The sequence below is a fragment of the Neoarius graeffei genome, chromosome 3, assembly GCF_027579695.1.
Source record: "Neoarius graeffei isolate fNeoGra1 chromosome 3, fNeoGra1.pri, whole genome shotgun sequence".
NCBI lineage: Eukaryota > Metazoa > Chordata > Actinopteri > Siluriformes > Ariidae > Neoarius > Neoarius graeffei.
In genome coordinates, this window is record NC_083571.1 from 100,058,546 (window position 1) to 100,075,623 (window position 17,078).

The 17,078-nt window shown below is 45.4% G+C and overlaps 1 protein-coding gene across 1 annotated transcript in view; it reads left to right on the forward strand.

Moving 5' to 3' along the window:
• Positions 1-16,521, forward strand: part of LOC132883769 (1-phosphatidylinositol 4,5-bisphosphate phosphodiesterase beta-1) — a 454,963-nt gene extending 438,442 nt beyond the window's left edge. The window contains exon 33 of the mRNA XM_060917764.1: positions 15,887-16,521. Within this exon, the coding sequence (XP_060773747.1) occupies positions 15,887-16,111 (225 nt within the window). The 3' untranslated portion in view covers positions 16,112-16,521. The remainder of the gene's footprint in view (positions 1-15,886) is intronic.
• Positions 16,522-17,078: the final 557 nt, after the last annotated feature.

The following is a 17,078-nucleotide window of genomic DNA, read 5'->3' on the forward strand; positions in this document are numbered from 1 at the left end:
GGATGGCACTTTACCCCGAAAACAGCATAAGGAAGGAGGTAAAATGTACTAGCATGATCAGTGACAACTCGGGCAGCAATGCACTGGGCGCTTACATGGACAAGGGGTTTACAGTTATTAAGCACAAAAGTATTTTAGCACAAGTTCTTTCACACTAAATTATCAAATCAATAAACCTCAAACACTCATTTGTAGATTGTGTGAAAAAACCCGCAGTGCACAGATTACAGACCATTTCACACAAGCCGATCCGATCAAGAACAGCTTGCACTTTATTTGAATAATAATAAAGTTTGTTGTGTTTTTGCGTCATTCTTTAAACCTGTCGTTGAAATAACAATGGGATAGATGGCAAAAAAATTTTCACTTCTCTAATCCTATTGTTTTCTTTTAATTGAGCGCTCGGTGAACAGAAATGGATGTATATACTAATGCTGTGTTCACACTTATACCGGTACGAAAGTGGTATAACTGTATCGATACAAAGTATACCGGTACAGTTTAGTGTGTCTGTCCACACTAGCGAGAAATGTTTGCGGTTTTCTTTCACGGTAGTTGAAATGCGCGTGCGCGAAATGTTTCCGTGGTTACCAAGTAACTTCCTTCCGAGAATATGGCGGATGAAACAACGTGTGTGCTTTTTGTTGTCAATGTACAGTCTGTATTTCTGGTGGTCATTTATTCAGTCGAATCGTATAAAACACGCGAGGCAGTTGAGAAAGAAACAAAGAAAACGAATCCCCCTTTCTCCCCCCTCACTTTCTCCCTCTTCCCTTCTCTTCCCCTCCCTTTCTCCCTCTTTCCTTCTCTTCCCCTCCCTTTCTCTCCCTTTTCCCCTCTTCCTCCTTTCTTCCTCCCTCTCTCCCCCTCTCCCTTTCTCCCCCCTTTCTTTGCTCCATGTAGCTGCACGGTCGTTTTGAGCCATTTTGACGTTTTATTTACAGCTGGAAAGCACGGGCGTATTGTATTGTATGAATAACCCGGAAGACGTAGGAATGGTTCATTGCGCTTGCGCATTATATTTGTATCAATACAGAGCCGCTTCATCTGTCCACACTACAGCGAAGCGCTACAGTACCGGTACGAAACCCATACATTTGTGGGTTCCGTACCGATACAGTTACACCGCTACAGTACCGGTATAGTTGCTAGTGTGGACAGGTGTTGCGGTACGAAAGTAGTTTCGTATCGATACAAAATCCCTAGTGTGGACAGGGTATATGATATCCACTGTAGTGTAGAAATGCATCTATAGCCATGGTCAGTGCAAGAAACAGATGTTGCTGCGACGTCAAAACATCAGTTTCGTGCACCAACTGTTAACAGTTTTAATTACCTGTCGCGTAATGCGACTTTTTTCTCACGATAACCTTCATAAACCAAAATATTTTTTCTCAACTTATTGGCATGTACATGCAAATCTTGGAAAAGATAATTTCCTTTTCTCTATCAGTGTTCTCTTTTCATCTTCATTATTTTCTTTCAAGATGGCGGAGTGGGGAAATATAATCACTCGTTTTCGATCAGAATCTCGTCAACTTTCATAAAAAATCCATCAAACATCTTTAAACATGATCAGTAAGTATTCATAATAAAGATTAAGTGTTTTTGGATCTTGTGCTAAAGAACTTAGAGTTGTGCTAAGAGACTTTGGATGTGTGCTAAATAACTGTAAACCGAGTGGAGTATGTTCAAATGTAGAACATTCACATGGCAGCGTGCTGTCGCTGGTGCGTTGGGATAACAAGAGAGAATTAAACAAAAGACCACATTTTCAAGATTGATAAGCCTTTTTATTAGTGTAGCGGCAAGTTTTACAGGCGTGTCGGCAATATTGTGAACGTAGTGGTAAAGAAACATTGCGTAGCAGCCCGATATGCTGAAAAGGCCGAGTTAGAACCCTGAATTGTTGACACGGCAGAGTTTTCTGTGAGATATCTATTTCGTATTTTTGGAAGTCTCTGGTGTCAGAACTGTGACTAATCAGAGGTAAAACCAGAGGTGGACAGTAACGAAGTACATTTACTTGAGTACTGTACTTAAGTACACTTTTTGAGTATCTGTACTTTACTTGAGTATTAATTTTTTTGGCAACTTATGACTTTAACTTCACTACATTTGAAAGACAAATATTGTACTTTTCACTCCACGACATTTCTATCCGGGCGGCACGGTGGTGTAGTGGTTAGCGCTGTCTCCTCACAGCAAGAAGGTCCGGGTTCGAGCCCCGTGGCCGGCGAGGGCCTTTCTGTGCGGAGTTTGCATGTTCTCCCCGTGTCCGCGTGGGTTTCCTCCGGGTGCTCCGGTTTCCCCCACAGTCCAAAGGCATGCAGGTTAGGTTAACTGGTGACTCTAAATTGACCATAAGTGTGAATGTGAGTGTGAATGGTTGTCTGTGTCTATGTGTCAGCCCTGTGATGACCTGGCGACTTGTCCAGGGTGTACCCTGCCTTTCGCCCGTAGTCAGCTGGGATAGGCTCCAGCTTGCCTGCGACCCTGTAGAAGGATAAAGCGGCTAGAGATAATGAGATGAGATGAGACATTTCTATCCAGGTCCTCATTACTCATTACTATGAAGCGACTTTGAAAGTGGATGTTTTTTTCTTTTCTTTTCTAAAACGTGATTGTTTTTTTCCCAGGTGACACTGAGACAGCCTATCAGAAATCACTAGGGTCACGTCACATCCATACACTGTATAAAATCAAGTTCAGTGATTTCTCCGCAGCATTATTTAACATGATCAGTTGATGGCAGAATGGAAGGAGGCGGTTCTTCTGGGGAACGCACGCACCCATGGTTCTATAGCTAGAAACCATGTTTCAGTTTTCTGAAAGGAATAAAGAGTCTTTTCATTTTAAATGTTTGCTTTGTTTGCCTAAAACGGACCACATCACAGCTTACAAAAACTCGCCGTCCAAACTGTGGAAGCATGTTGAGGTATATAAATGTTTTATTCCAAGAGAAAGCTTGCAATTAAGTTGTGTGTGCTTTTAGAGCTAGCGATAATGTTGCAATAGCTATGCAGTCTGGTTAGTCAGATGACTTTCTATGGATTTTCCCACCAAGTTGCCATCGACTTGTCCACGGCTAACGTTAACGCATAGCTAGTAAACTTGGACACTGTTAGTTAGCATGTAAAAATGGAGTTACACTAACATGAATAACGTTAACTTATCTGAAGTGCTTTCAGAAATGTTTTTGGCATAATCTTGACAAATAAACAAAATGTGGAAATCTTTCTTTTCTAGTAACGTTAGCTACCCAATATGATTTCAAGTTTGAAAAGATTTTGCTAGCATGTCAGGTGGAGCATCACTGACTAGCTCGCTTAACATTAAAGTGCATATCACGGGTAAATTCAGGAGCAAGATCAATGTAATTCTCCTATTTTATATTAAACTTTGGTCAAATATCTGTAACATTCTGCATTCTCTGCAATTTTTTTTACCTTGCGCGATACCAGAAAAATTCAGTTGAAATCAAGCCATTTGAGGCGAATTGGTCTGCCTCTGAAAAAACTTGGCATTTGGATTTCCCGGCAAACATTGATTTTCGTGACGTCATCTGCGGGATGCCTCCTTCTGAATCCTACGTCAGCGCTGGTTTGTTTATGAGAAAACGACCTGGTGGTTTTCTGCAAATTTCTTCAACGTTATCGCGTAATTATTAAAATGGTTAACAGATGTATCGTAGGAGGGTGTAGCAACACCAATCTTGATGGGATTAGTACTCATCATTTTCCAAAAGACCGGACAATGAGAGAGAAATGGGAGCGCTTGGTCTACACAGGCTGTGCACTGAAACCGTGCAAAGCTCACTCAGCCTGCTCGTGCTTCCACAGATAACGTCACGATTCTGGCTCGAGACTCCCTTGGGATTTTTCCAGACATGTTTTATTTTATTTTTTTCTGCTGTAGACAGATGGCCTTGTGCAAAATTACCCTTCTGGATGAGTGTGTAAAGGGACATACTTTTATATAAACACCCCCCCCCCTGAAATTTGTCCAGAATATGCCCTTTAAACCACCATGATGGCACAGGCAGATTCATATGTGCATGAATACATACACTTGCACATGAGACCTGTGAGATGGACAATATTGCACTTGTCCATCACAACAAGTTGCTGGAATTTTTTGTTTTGATGTCAGATGATGGTCTTGTACTTTTTTTGTCTTGCTTAACTCTTTACCCCTTAAAGCAGTTGCTACAGCCACCCTTGTATATGTACAGTGCTCAGCATAAATGAGTACACCCTCTTTGAAAAGTAACATTTTAAACAATATCTCAATGAACATAAACAATTTCCAAAATGTCGAAAAGACAAAGTTTAATATAACATCTGTTTAACTTATAATGTGAAAGTAAGGTTAATAATATAAACTTAGATTACACATTTTTCAGTTTTTCTCAAATTAGGGTGGTGCAAAAATGAATACACCCCACAACAAAAACTACTACATTTAGTACCTTGTATGGCTTCCATGATTTCTAATGACAGCACCAAGTCTTCTAGGCACGGAATGAACAAGTTGGCGACATTTTGCAACATCAATCTTTTTCCATTCTTCAGCAATGACCTCTTTTAGTGACTGGATGCTGGATGGAGAGTGATGCTCAACTTGTCTCTTCAGAATTCCCCAAAGAAAATAATTTCTTTCCACCACAAAGGTGAAGGCTACAAGAAGATCAGCAAAGCTTTACTTATCAGTCAGAATACTGGAGCAAAAGTGGTACAAAAATTTAAGAACGATGGAACTGCAACCATCTCACAGAGACGTCCAGGTCGTCCACGGAAGTTAACACCTCGACAGGAGCGTCTTCTGATGAGAAGGGTTGAAGAAAATCGGCATGCAAGTTCACTGCAGTTATCTAAAGAAGTAGAAAGCCAAACTGGGGTGACTATTTCCCATGACACAATATGGCATACACTGCAGAGGAATGGCATGCATGGATGCCGTCCATGAAAGAAGCCTTTCCTAAAGCCCAGGCACAAAAAAGCCCACCTAGAGTTTGCCAGGGCCCATGCTGACAAAGATGAAGACTACTGGGACTGTTAGGACTAGGACTGTTTTGGCCTCTAGAGGCCGCTGTTATTTCCTTTTCATGTCGTGTTTATTTTGGCCTCTAGAGGCCGCCACTGTTCCTGTGTTTTGTGTTTGTGTTAATTGCCTAATTATCTTCACCTGTGTCCTTAATTAGTTTGTCTATTTATACCCCTGAGTTCAGTCCTCTTGTCACGGAGTCTTTGTGCTGTTATGTTTATCTCCAGTTTCCTTTGTACTGTGTTTTTTGATCTTCTTAGCTTTTGTATTTTTGCACTTTGCTTTTCTTTTGGATTATACTCTTTGGTTTTTTTTTTTTGTCTTTTGTTTTGCCCTGTATATAGTGTATATAGTTTAAATAAACCTTTTGATTCTTTTTCTACTTCCGCCTCACGCCTCTGCATTTGAGTCATCCCCCTGGTGGCCTAGTGGGGGTTTGCTGGATTATCACACCAACGAACCAGGTTCGAATCCCAGCAAAACCCTAACAGAAAGACTCCGTCATGACCGACTCAGCAGAGGCTGCTTCAACTGTCTACCCGGCCAACCTTCAGGGAATTATGGCAGCTTTGACACGCTTCGGAGCGACCATGGACGCTCATGGACGTACGCTCACCAGCCAACGTGAGGCCCTCGCTCGCCACGAGGAACTGCTTCAGCAAATTAGGAAAACCCTGGCACAGCTGACATCTCTGCCTGCATCTCCTGCTCCTGATCCAGCTCCCACTCCTGCTCCAGTGCCTCCTGCAATGCTGCCTTCTTCACCTCGCGAACCCAGCCTTCCTGCACCACAGAGGTATGACGGCAAGCACAGTGAGTGCCGAGAGTTCCTTACCCAGTGTCAACTCACCTTTGAGCTTCAGCCTACCACCTACACTACGGATCGCCGCAAGATTGCCTTTGTGATCACCTTATTAGCTGGTAAGGCGCGAGCCTGGGCTACTGCTATCTGGCAAAGACAGGGACCTGAGTGCTTTGATTTCCAGCTGTTTTCTGAAGAGATGCTTCGGGTCTTCGATCAGGCAGACATCAGTACCGACGCAGCCCGAAAGCTCATGTCCATCCGGCAAGGAGGAAGCGTCGCAGATTACGCCATCTCGTTCCGAACACTCGCAGCAGTAAGTGGATGGAACGAGACTGCCCTGGTGTCAGCCTTCCACCATGGTCTGTCTGACCCCATCAAGGACGGTCTGGCCTCTATTGGATGCCCAAGTGACCTCGAAACCCTCATCTCACATGCTATTCGTCTGGACAACAGGATGAGAGAACGCCACCAAGCCTTGAGCCCCCCCAGCCTCCCTACCTCTACCTGGAGACCATCTACCTCCTTCAGTGACTGTCCAGAACCCATGCAAGTGGGTCGTACTCGCCTCTCCGCATCTGAGAGGGAGCGCAGAAGGAGGGACAAGTGCTGCATCTACTGTGGCAAGCCTGGTCACTTCCGAGCATCATGTCCCGAACTCTTGGGAAAAGGACCGCCCCGTCCAGCCGAGGGAGGGTTGTGACGGGGCCTACCCTCTCTCCCGGACTCCCTGGCCAAGGAATCTACATCCCGGTCTCCATCTCCTGGGGTGAGTCTGTCCACTCTTGTCAAGCTTTGATAGACTCAGGGGCGGCTGGGAACTTTATGGATATTCACTTCGCCCAAAGCATCAATATACCTACTGCACCTCTTGAAGTCCCACTGTCTGTGTCTGCCCTCGATGGCCAAGCGTTAGGTGATGGAAGAGTCACCCAAGTTACTTCTCCAGTCTTCCTCCAGTCTCAAGGTCACAAGGAAGAAATATCCCTGCACCTGATTCCTTCACCTGAGTTCCCAGTTATTCTAGGCCTTCCTTGGCTTATTCGCCACAACCCTCGCATAGACTGGGTAACAAGCCAGGTCGTGGAATGGGGCCCTGCATGCCATGCCTCTTGTCTGCTCTCTAGCTCTCCTGTGTCTCCTGCCGAGCCCCCTGATCTCACCGAGTTATCTCAAGTTCCCACAGAGTACTGGGATCTCAAGGAAGTTTTCAGCAAGAGCAGGGCCGCCGTTCTTCCTCCGCACCGGGCCTACGACTGTGCCATCGACTTGCTCCCTGGGACTACCCCTCCTCGTGGCAGACTGTTTTCACTCTCTCAGCCAGAACGCAAGGCCATGGAGGAATACCTCAAAGATGCCCTGGTCTCTGGGTTTATTCGACCCTCCACTTCACCTGCTGGAGCCGGCTTCTTCTTTGTCGGCAAGAAGGATGGGGGGCTCCGACCATGTATTGATTACAGGGGCCTGAATAAGATCACTGTGCGCAACCGATATCCCCTTCCGCTGATGTCCACAGCTTTCGACCTGCTCCAAGGCGCCACCGTCTTCACCAAGTTGGACCTACGGAACGCATACCACCTCATCCGTATCCGACAGGGAGACGAGTGGAAGACTGCCTTTAACACCCCGTCTGGGCACTACGAATACCAGGTGATGCCCTTCGGACTCACCAACGCACCAGCTGTTTTTCAGGCCCTAATCAACGACGTCTTAAGGGACATGATTAACCTATACGTTTTTGTCTACCTCGACGACATCCTTATCTTTTCCAAGACCGTGCAGGAGCACCGCCACCATGTCCGCCAGGTTCTCCAGAGGCTGCTACAGAACAATCTGTTCGCCAAGGCCCAGAAATGCGAATTTCATGTTCCCGAGGTCTCCTTTCTGGGATTTATTGTACGGACAGGCCAACTCCAAATGGACCCTGCCAAGACCCTGGCCGTCCGGGATTGGCCCACTCCCAAGTCCGTTAAGGAGGTTCAGCGGTTCTTAGGATTCGCTAACTTCTACCGCAAGTTCATCAGGAACTTCAGTTCTGTGGCAGCACCCATGTCAGACCTCACCAAAGGGACAGGTGGATCTTATGGCTGGTCTCCTCAGGCAGAAAAGGCGTTCAAAGACCTCAAGGACCGCTTCTGCATGGCACCCATTCTGGTTCTCCCGGACACCTCCCAACCATTCATCGTGGAGGTGGACGCCTCGGACAGTGGTGTCGGCGCGGTGCTCTCTCAACGTTCGGAAGGAAAGCTGCACCCCTGCGCTTACTTCTCCCACCGCCTGAGTCCTGCTGAGTCCCGGTACGATGTGGGGGATCGAGAACTGCTAGCGGTCAAACTGGCCCTTGAGGAGTGGAGGCACTGGCTGGAGGGAGCACAACATCCATTCCTGGTTTGGACTGACCACAAGAACCTGGAGTACCTCCAGCAAGCCAAGAGACTGAACCCTCGACAGGCTAGGTGGGCCCTGTTTTTCAGTCGGTTTGACTTCACCCTCTCATACCGCCCCGGCTCCAAGAACACCAAACCTGACGCACTGTCCAGACTGTTCTCTGCCACTAACAGGGAGAATGAAGTCGGGCCCATTATCCCTGTGTCCCGGATTGTGGCCCCTGTCCGCTGGGGTATTGAGGAGGCTGTCCGACGAGCCCAACGCCAGGACCCCGGTCCTGGGACGGGGCCACCAGGCCTCTTGTACGTCCCACATCAAGCCCGGGCCAAGGTTCTCCAGTGGGGTCACTCTTCCCCTCTCACCGCCCACCCGGGAGCTCGGAGGACCCTGGACTTCCTGAAAAGACGCTTCTGGTGGCCTAACATGGAGAAGGAAGTAAGGTCATTTGTCCTGTCCTGTGAGGTTTGCACCAGAACCAAGAACCCACGACAGCGTCCCCAGGGTCTCCTGCATCCTCTGACCATTCCCCGGCGTCCCTGGTCCCACGTGGCAGTCGACTTTATCACGGGTCTCCCTGAGTCACAAGGTAACACGGTCATTTTGGTCTTAGTTGACAGATTCTCCAAGGCCTGCCGCTTCATACCACTGTGCAAACTCCCCTCTGCTCTTGAAACTGCGAAACTTTTGTTTAATCATGTCTTCCGAGTCTTTGGTCTTCCACAGGACATCGTCTCAGACCGAGGGCCCCAGTTCTCCTCCCGAGTGTGGCACGGGTTCTGCAAGGTCATCGGAGCCACTGCCAGCCTCTCCTCTGGGTTTCACCCACAGTCCAATGGTCAGACGGAGAGGCTCAACCAGGACCTGGAAACCACCCTGCGAGGCCTGGCTATGGATAACCCGACATCGTGGAGCACCTGGCTGCCATGGGCGGAGTACGCCCACAACACCCTGCAGTCATCGGCCACCAAGCTGTCGCCATTCCAGTGCCAATTCGGGTTCCAGCCACCTCTGTTCCCGGACCAGGAGGAGGACGCGGGGGTGCCCTCGGTCAACCAATATGTGAGACGGTGTCGCAAGACCTGGAGCAAGGTCAGGAAGACCCTCATACAGACCTCCAGAACCAACCAGACTCAGGCCAACCGCCATAGAAGACCTGCACACGCTTTCCGCCCTGGGCAGCGTGTTTGGCTGTCCACTAAGGACCTTCCACTGCGGGTGGAGAACCGCAAGCTTGCTCCTCGCTACATTGGCCCCTTCAAGGTGGTGCGCAGGGTGAACCCTGTCTCCTACCGGCTCCAGTTGCCCCGGACTCTGAGGATCAACCCCACTTTCCATGTTTCCCTGTTACGGCCCGTACTGACGTCTACGTATGCCCCTGCCCCTAGGAACCCCCCACCCCCCCGCATCTTCCAGGGGCAGACTGTGTTCACTGTGAATCGCCTGCTTGACTCCCGCCGGGTCCGCGGCGGGTTGCAATATCTGGTGGACTGGGAGGGCTATGGTCCTGAGGAGCGCTGCTGGGTTCCTGCTCGGGATGTCCTTGATAAAGAACTATGTCGGGACTTCCATTCGGCCCATCCGGATCGCCCTGGGAACGTCAGGAGACGCTCCTAGAGGGGGGGGTCCTGTTAGGACTAGGACTGTTTTGGCCTCTAGAGGCCGCTGTTATTTCCTTTTCATGTCGTGTTTATTTTGGCCTCTAGAGGCCGCCACTGTTCCTGTGTTTTGTGTTTGTGTTAATTGCCTAATTATCTTCACCTGTGTCCTTAATTAGTTTGTCTATTTATACCCCTGAGTTCAGTCCTCTTGTCACGGAGTCTTTGTGCTGTTATGTTTATCTCCAGTTTCCTTTGTACTGTGTTTTTTGATCTTCTTAGCTTTTGTATTTTTGCACTTTGCTTTTCTTTTGGATTATACTCTTTGGTTTTTTTTTTTGTCTTTTGTTTTGCCCTGTATATAGTGTATATAGTTTAAATAAACCTTTTGATTCTTTTTCTACTTCCGCCTCACGCCTCTGCATTTGAGTCATCCCCCTGGTGGCCTAGTGGGGGTTTGCTGGATTATCACACCAACGAACCAGGTTCGAATCCCAGCAAAACCCTAACAGGGACTCTATACTCTGGAGTGATGAGACCAAGATAAATGTTTTTGGAACTGATGGCTTCAAAACTGTATGGCGTCGCAAAGGTGAGGAATACAAAGAAAAATGCATGGTGCCTCCAGTGAAACATGGTGGTGGCAGTGTCCTTATGTGGGGCTGCATGAGTGCTGCTGGTGTCAGGGAGCTGCATTTCACTGATGGCATCATGAATTCATAGATCTATTGCTCTATAGTGAAAGAGAAGATGCTACCATCACTCCGTGCCCTTGGTCGTTGTGCACTTTTCCAACATGACTAAACACACATATAAGGCCACTGTTGGATTTCTGAAGAAGAACAGGGTGAAAGTGATTCAGTGGCCAAGTATGTCTCCTGCTCTGAACCCAATCGAACACCTATGGGGAATTCTGAAGAGACAAGTTGAGCATCACTCTCCATCCAGCATCCAGTCACTAAAAGAGGTCATTGTTGAAGAATGGAAAAAGATTGATGTTGCAAAATGTCACCAACTTGTTCATTCCATGCCTAGAAGACTTGGCGCCGTCATTAAAAATCATGGAGGCCATACAAAGTACTAGATGTAGTAGTTTTTGTTGTGGGGTGTACTCATTTTTGCACCACCCTAATTTGAGTAAAACTGAAAAATGTGTAATCTAAGTTATATTATTAACCTTACTTTCACATTATAAGTTAAACAGATGTTATATTAAACTTTGTCTTTTCAACATTTTGGAAATTGTGTTCATTGAGATATTGTTTAAAATGTTACTTTTCAAAGGGGGTGGACTCATTTACGCTGAGCACTGTATATACTGTTCATCCTGAGAACATATTTACAAGAAAAAAAGTCTAAAGACAAGGTTTTGACAAGGCATCATATGTCGGCGTTATGGGATATACACGGGGTTGTCATATGTCGTCATTTAGGGATATACACGGGGTTGTCATATGTCGTCATTAAGGGGTAAAGAGTTAAAGCAGTGTTGCTGTTGGGCAGTTATTAAGCTGGAGGTGTGGACCTGGGTCTTAAGCAGGTTGGATTGTCCTTTTTATTTTCTGAGCAAGCTGCATTTACAGCTTGCCTTCCTGATTAACGTACACATACATGTGTGCACACACTGCCAGAGCTAGGTCAGAACGCTACCATGCTGCTTTATGGGGGTGGATACACCGACTGGATTTACTGACTAACTTGCTTTGTGGGAGTGTTACAATTTAAAAAAAAATGAAAATGACAATGGCTCTTTTTCAGTTCCATTGTGTTTTATTTTGTAACATTCTACCAGGCGTTTATTCTACAGGTTCTACAAGTTAGTCAGTAAATCCAGTCGGTTGTTTCAGAGGCGTTAGGTTTTGTAAGCATTGTGGCAATAATACAACATTGTGTTGACAGAAAATGTACTTTTAATACTTAAGTATTTTTAAAAGCAAGTACTTCAGTACTTTAACCTCAGTAAAAATGTGATTGTACAACTTTCACTTGTATCGTTGTAACATTTGACCAGCGGGATCTGTACTTTGACTTAAGTAATGAAGTTGGGTATTTTGTCCACCTCTGGGTAGAATTCTCTCATCTCATCTCATTATCTCTAGCCGCTTTATCCTGTTCTACAGGGTCGCAGGCAAGCTGGAGCCTATCCCAGCTGACTACGGGCGAAAGGCGGGGTACACCCTGGACAAGTCGCCAGGTCATCACAGGGCTGACACATACGTAGACACAGACAACCATTCACACTCACATTCACACCTACGGTCAATTTAGAGTCACCAGTTAACCTAACCTGCATGTCTTTGGACTGTGGGGGAAACCGGAGCACCCGGAGGAAACCCACGTGGACACGGGGAGAACATGCAAACTCCACACAGAAAGGCCCTCGCCGGCCACGGGGCTCGAACCCGGACCTTCTTGCTGTGAGGCGACAGCGCTAACCACTACACCACCGTGCCGCCCCTAACTCAGTTGTGGCCTGATAAAATCAGTGTAAATAAAACATTTGAATTGCTGTGGGATTAATAAGCCGTTTTGGTTCCGAGCACTACTTGGAACACAAATTCATGTTGGAAGTTACTACAGGTGGTTCCTCAGTAATCTACACTCAGAAAGAAGAAGAAGCCTTTATTTGTCACATGCACACTCAAGCACAGTGAAATTTGTCCTCTGCATTAACCTATCTGAAGCAGTGAACACACACACACACACCCAGAGTAGTAGGCAGCTATGCTACAGCGCCCGGGGAGCAGTTGGGGCATTAGGGGCCTTGTTCAAGGGTACTTCAGCCCAAGGCCACCCTGTGTTAACCGAAACCGGAGCACCTGGAGGAAACCCATGCAGACACTTGGAGAACATGCAAACTCCACACAGAAAGGCCCACATCAGCCGCTGGGCTCGAACCCAGAACCTTCTTGCTGTGAGGCGACAGTGCTAACCACTACACCACCCATGATATGAATGAAATTTATCTGACAATGCTTGTCAAATGTTTTACAATCTTTTTTAATAATGACCAAGTGGTTAAAAACAGATAGGGCAGTGCTCAGGGTGTTCAGCATCATGTGCTGTTCAAATAAGGTTTCTATGGCTTTGGTGATATGATGTTACCCTGAAAAATACATATATAGCATTCTTAAGAAACATTATTATAACGTGTACCATGAATAATTATAACCATTGTGTATAATGCCCAAATGAATACATGTAATTAACGTATTCATATGTAATTATAGATATGGCCTTTACTGAAAGTGATACCGTACCAGTATTTTTATCCAGGTTCAGTGCATATTATTGCTGGGTTTCACATGACGTCACATCTGCCTCATTAGTTATTCAAAACTTTAGCTGGTGGTCTACCAAAGCTCAGTTGACAAAGCGTTTGTACGGAGAAGGTGCATTGCTCACATGAAAAATGCCTTACGCTTGCGTTGTTTTACTGTAGGTTGTTTGACTCGATCAAACCATTAAACTGATAAAAGTTTCTTCAGGGTTCCCCGTGAACTAATAAAAAAGGGTGAACGAACACAGGATTTCACAAAAAGACACAGAGAAAGGTGGCTTTTGAACCTCTCACTGAAATCGAAGGGAGCCGAGTCGAAGCATGCTCGAGTTTGCAGTGATCACTTGGTGAAAGGTTTGTATTTCCCTCTCAGCTCTGTCCTTAGTGTTTATCCAAGTACTTTTCTTGCTATGTGTCGTTATTTTATGGTACTTTTTTTAGTCACGGCGCGTTAAAGTCCCCAGCTGTTTCTTTGTTTATTCCTCACAAAGTCCGTATGCATGAAGGTCGCGACAAAATTCTTACCCAGCCGTACAGTTACAATGCGCCGTGATCACTTCTCCGTCTTGTTTAACTAAGATCCAGGTCTTTAAAGGGGTTTCTGATGATCTTTGTGAATGATTTACCTGAGAGATAAGAGCCAACACAAGTCAGAATCAAGCGAACTGTTGTTTGTTTACACTTCAACTTGCAGCGCTTCGTTGTAAAGATGCGAACGAAAAGCTTAAAAAAACATACTTACACGGGCAAAAACAATCCAGGATTCATTCGGCAGCGACTTGATCCCGAGGTCCTTTACCCAGTCACATACAAAAAAGTTGTAAGCCTCCATACTCTTCCACACTTTCATCTGTTTTGCGGTGTAGAAGGACGTCTGCAACACCAGATAGTTCGAGATGTCGGGGAACTCGACTGAAGGGTAGTTTTCGAGATCGTATGACAAATCCTTCTTTCCCAGACTGTAGGGGTCGATTCCATTGCACATAGCAATCTCCTGAATATACCTAAAGCCAACAGTGACTTCTAGATTACGAGTGTACTCTAATAAGTTATCACTAGTTATTTGCACTACGGCAGCCGTTTAGACCACCAGCTATTTCACTTCCAGTAAAACTGCTAAGAAAAGTCACGTGACTGAAACCCAGCAATAAGGCTTACTGTTTATGAGATAATGAAATCATATGAAAGCTTAGAAAGCTCAAGGCCTTTATAATATGCTTTTTTTAGATGATGTTTCAAAGATAATTAAGCACAGTAGTAGTTTCAATTTTTGTCTCAAATTTCAACTGAAGCGTCCTTAAACATTTGCTGATGCTGATGACATTCTGAAAAAGCAAAAGAACAATGAGCGAGAATGACTTCACAGTCATTGCCTCTGACACAATTCGTCTTTGGTGCTTTTCCTTAATTACAACGCTCCCAGAAGACTGAGCAGGGTAGTTAACTAGTTGAATAAGCATTAACGCAATTATTGGGTCAGAATGAATACAATTCCGTCATGTTTAATCATTCTGGGAATCTATGCCTGGGAGAAAAAACATGCTGCAGAAGTGAATTTGGAGAGCACACGACAGACAGATATATTGACACAACTATCATTTTAATTCAATTCATTTTGATTTCTCTTGCCTTCTCAGTGCTCTTCAGCTGCATTGTGTGAGACTCCCAAGAACCCTGGCTCCTCTCATGCTGTGTAACTATTAAACTGTTAAATCACCCAAACGGTGCTGTTAGACACCATTTATAAACCTTTTAACGTTTTAGTTTATGCTGTGGTTAGCTCTCTGGGGATGGTTAAAAACCACTCAGGGTGAGTTAATCTGCGTTAAAGACGTAGGTATTATATTGTATGCATCAGGTTATAGAGAGCGAGTGTAATTATGTGCAGGAAGTTAACAACTTCTTATTGGTTCAAGGGGCAGCACGGTGGTGTAGTGGTGAGCACTGTCGCCTCACAGCAAGAAGGTTCTGGGTTCGAGCTCAGTGGCCAACAAGGGCCTTTCTGTGTGGAGTTTGCATGTTCTCCTCATGTCTGGGTGCTCTGGTTTCCTCAAAAGACATGCAGGTTAGGCTAATTGGTGGCTCTAAATTGGTGGACTGAGCTGTCGGGTTCTACAGACCTCTTTCTCTCTGCTATGGGGCTTTGTGTTTAGATCTTTGGTGACTTAGCAGTCTAATTCGTGACCCACAGTGGTGTTGGCAGTCTGGGCAAGCAAAGGTGTCTCCTGGTGGTTGGGCTAGTCCGAGCTATACCTCGTTCTTGAAGCTTGGTGATCCGTCGTGCCAGCATAGCATGTTGCTCGCCACTCGGCTCCATTAAGCGCTTGTTGCTCCCAGGTGTCGATTGAAACATCACACGCTTTAAGATTAGACTTCAGAACGTCCTTGTATCTCTTGTACTGCCCCCTTTGAGAGCGTCGCCTATTTGTTAGCTCCCCATAGAAGAGGGCCTTTAGTATCTGGTTGTCCTCCATTCGGACAAGATGCCCTGACCAGCGAACTTGACACTTGACGAGGAGTGTTTCGATTCCTTCAGTGACACAGCGTTTCAGCACAGCAGGCTCTAAATTGACTGTAGGTGTGAATGTGAGTGTGAATGGTTGTTTGTCTCTATGTGTCAGCCCTGTGATGATTTGGCAACTTGTCCAGGGTGTACCCTGCCTCTCGCCCATAGTCAGCCAGGATAGGATCCAGCTTGCCCACAACCCTGCACAGGATAAGCGGTTACGGATATTGGATGGATTGGTTCAAATCTTGTTCTGTTCCCCCCTGCAGCTTCAAACCGAGCTGGATCAGGAATACCAGGACAAGTTCCGACGACTCCCAGTGGAGATCCAAGAGTTTGTACAGGAAAGCGCTAAAGGCAGCCTAAGTAATGAATGGGAACCGGGCTGCCTTAGCACCTCATCCACCGCCGAGAACCTGAACCACAAAGCAGGCCAGTCAGAAGAGGACGCAGACGAGGACTCTACAGAGAAGGTGTTCGACACTCCTTTATGAACTACACATTGGGTTTCACATCAGCAGATGTAAAGATTTTGTAACATCTGTATTTCTGGTGTTACCTCTGATTTGTCTCTGATAAATAATACTTTATCAGAGTATACTTGAACAACAGCAAGGATACTTTTGGTTTCTTCATGATATTAGGTTTTTAATTTGTATATCCGTTACTGTAAACTGACAAATTTGATTATGCTGCTGTTTGGGTTTAGTTAAGCACTAGGGATTATGTCTGTTTTCATTAGTAGTAAACCCCAGCCTGGGCAATTATTTGCAGTGCAAACTATGAAAAATTATTTCAGAGTAAGGCTGTATAAATAGCTTTAAACTGTAGAGGCTTTGAGATCTCTGTCCCATATTCACCACAGCACTACAATATCTTCTACTGTTTCTTTTAAATGACCACAAATTACTACAAGCCTGTTTTACAAAAAAAAAAAAGTTTTAATATCGTCTTGATTTTTTTCTTTTATCTTTTTATACCGACAAACAGAACCACAAACACTTCATTGTAAGGTAACCTGAGGAATGTGGGCTCACTTGCATGTTTTGTACACTTGTAAATGTTACTTATGTAGCACAGAGATTGAAAAAAAAAAATCATGCATAATCTTAAATGTAAATATTATGGCATTTTGTCACCTAAGAAAGCACAGGAAAACAGTTCTGTTGATGTGACCACAGTGGTAGAAGTGTACGAAGAATATTTGTTTGCACCTTAGCCTTAGAGATAGAGCTCAGTGTAAAAGTTGTTTCGTTTAAGTTCATAATTTCTGCAAGAGTAACATAGATATGCTTTAGAAATGATGCTGTCATGTCTGCCTCAGATAGGCTTATCCTGTACATTAGTCCTGTATTGTATTTTAATTCGTCTTTTATAATTACTTTCATTTATAAGCAAAGTTTTTGGTTGAGCTGTCAATGTGTGACCAAGTTGGTATAATAACTTATATAATATATAATT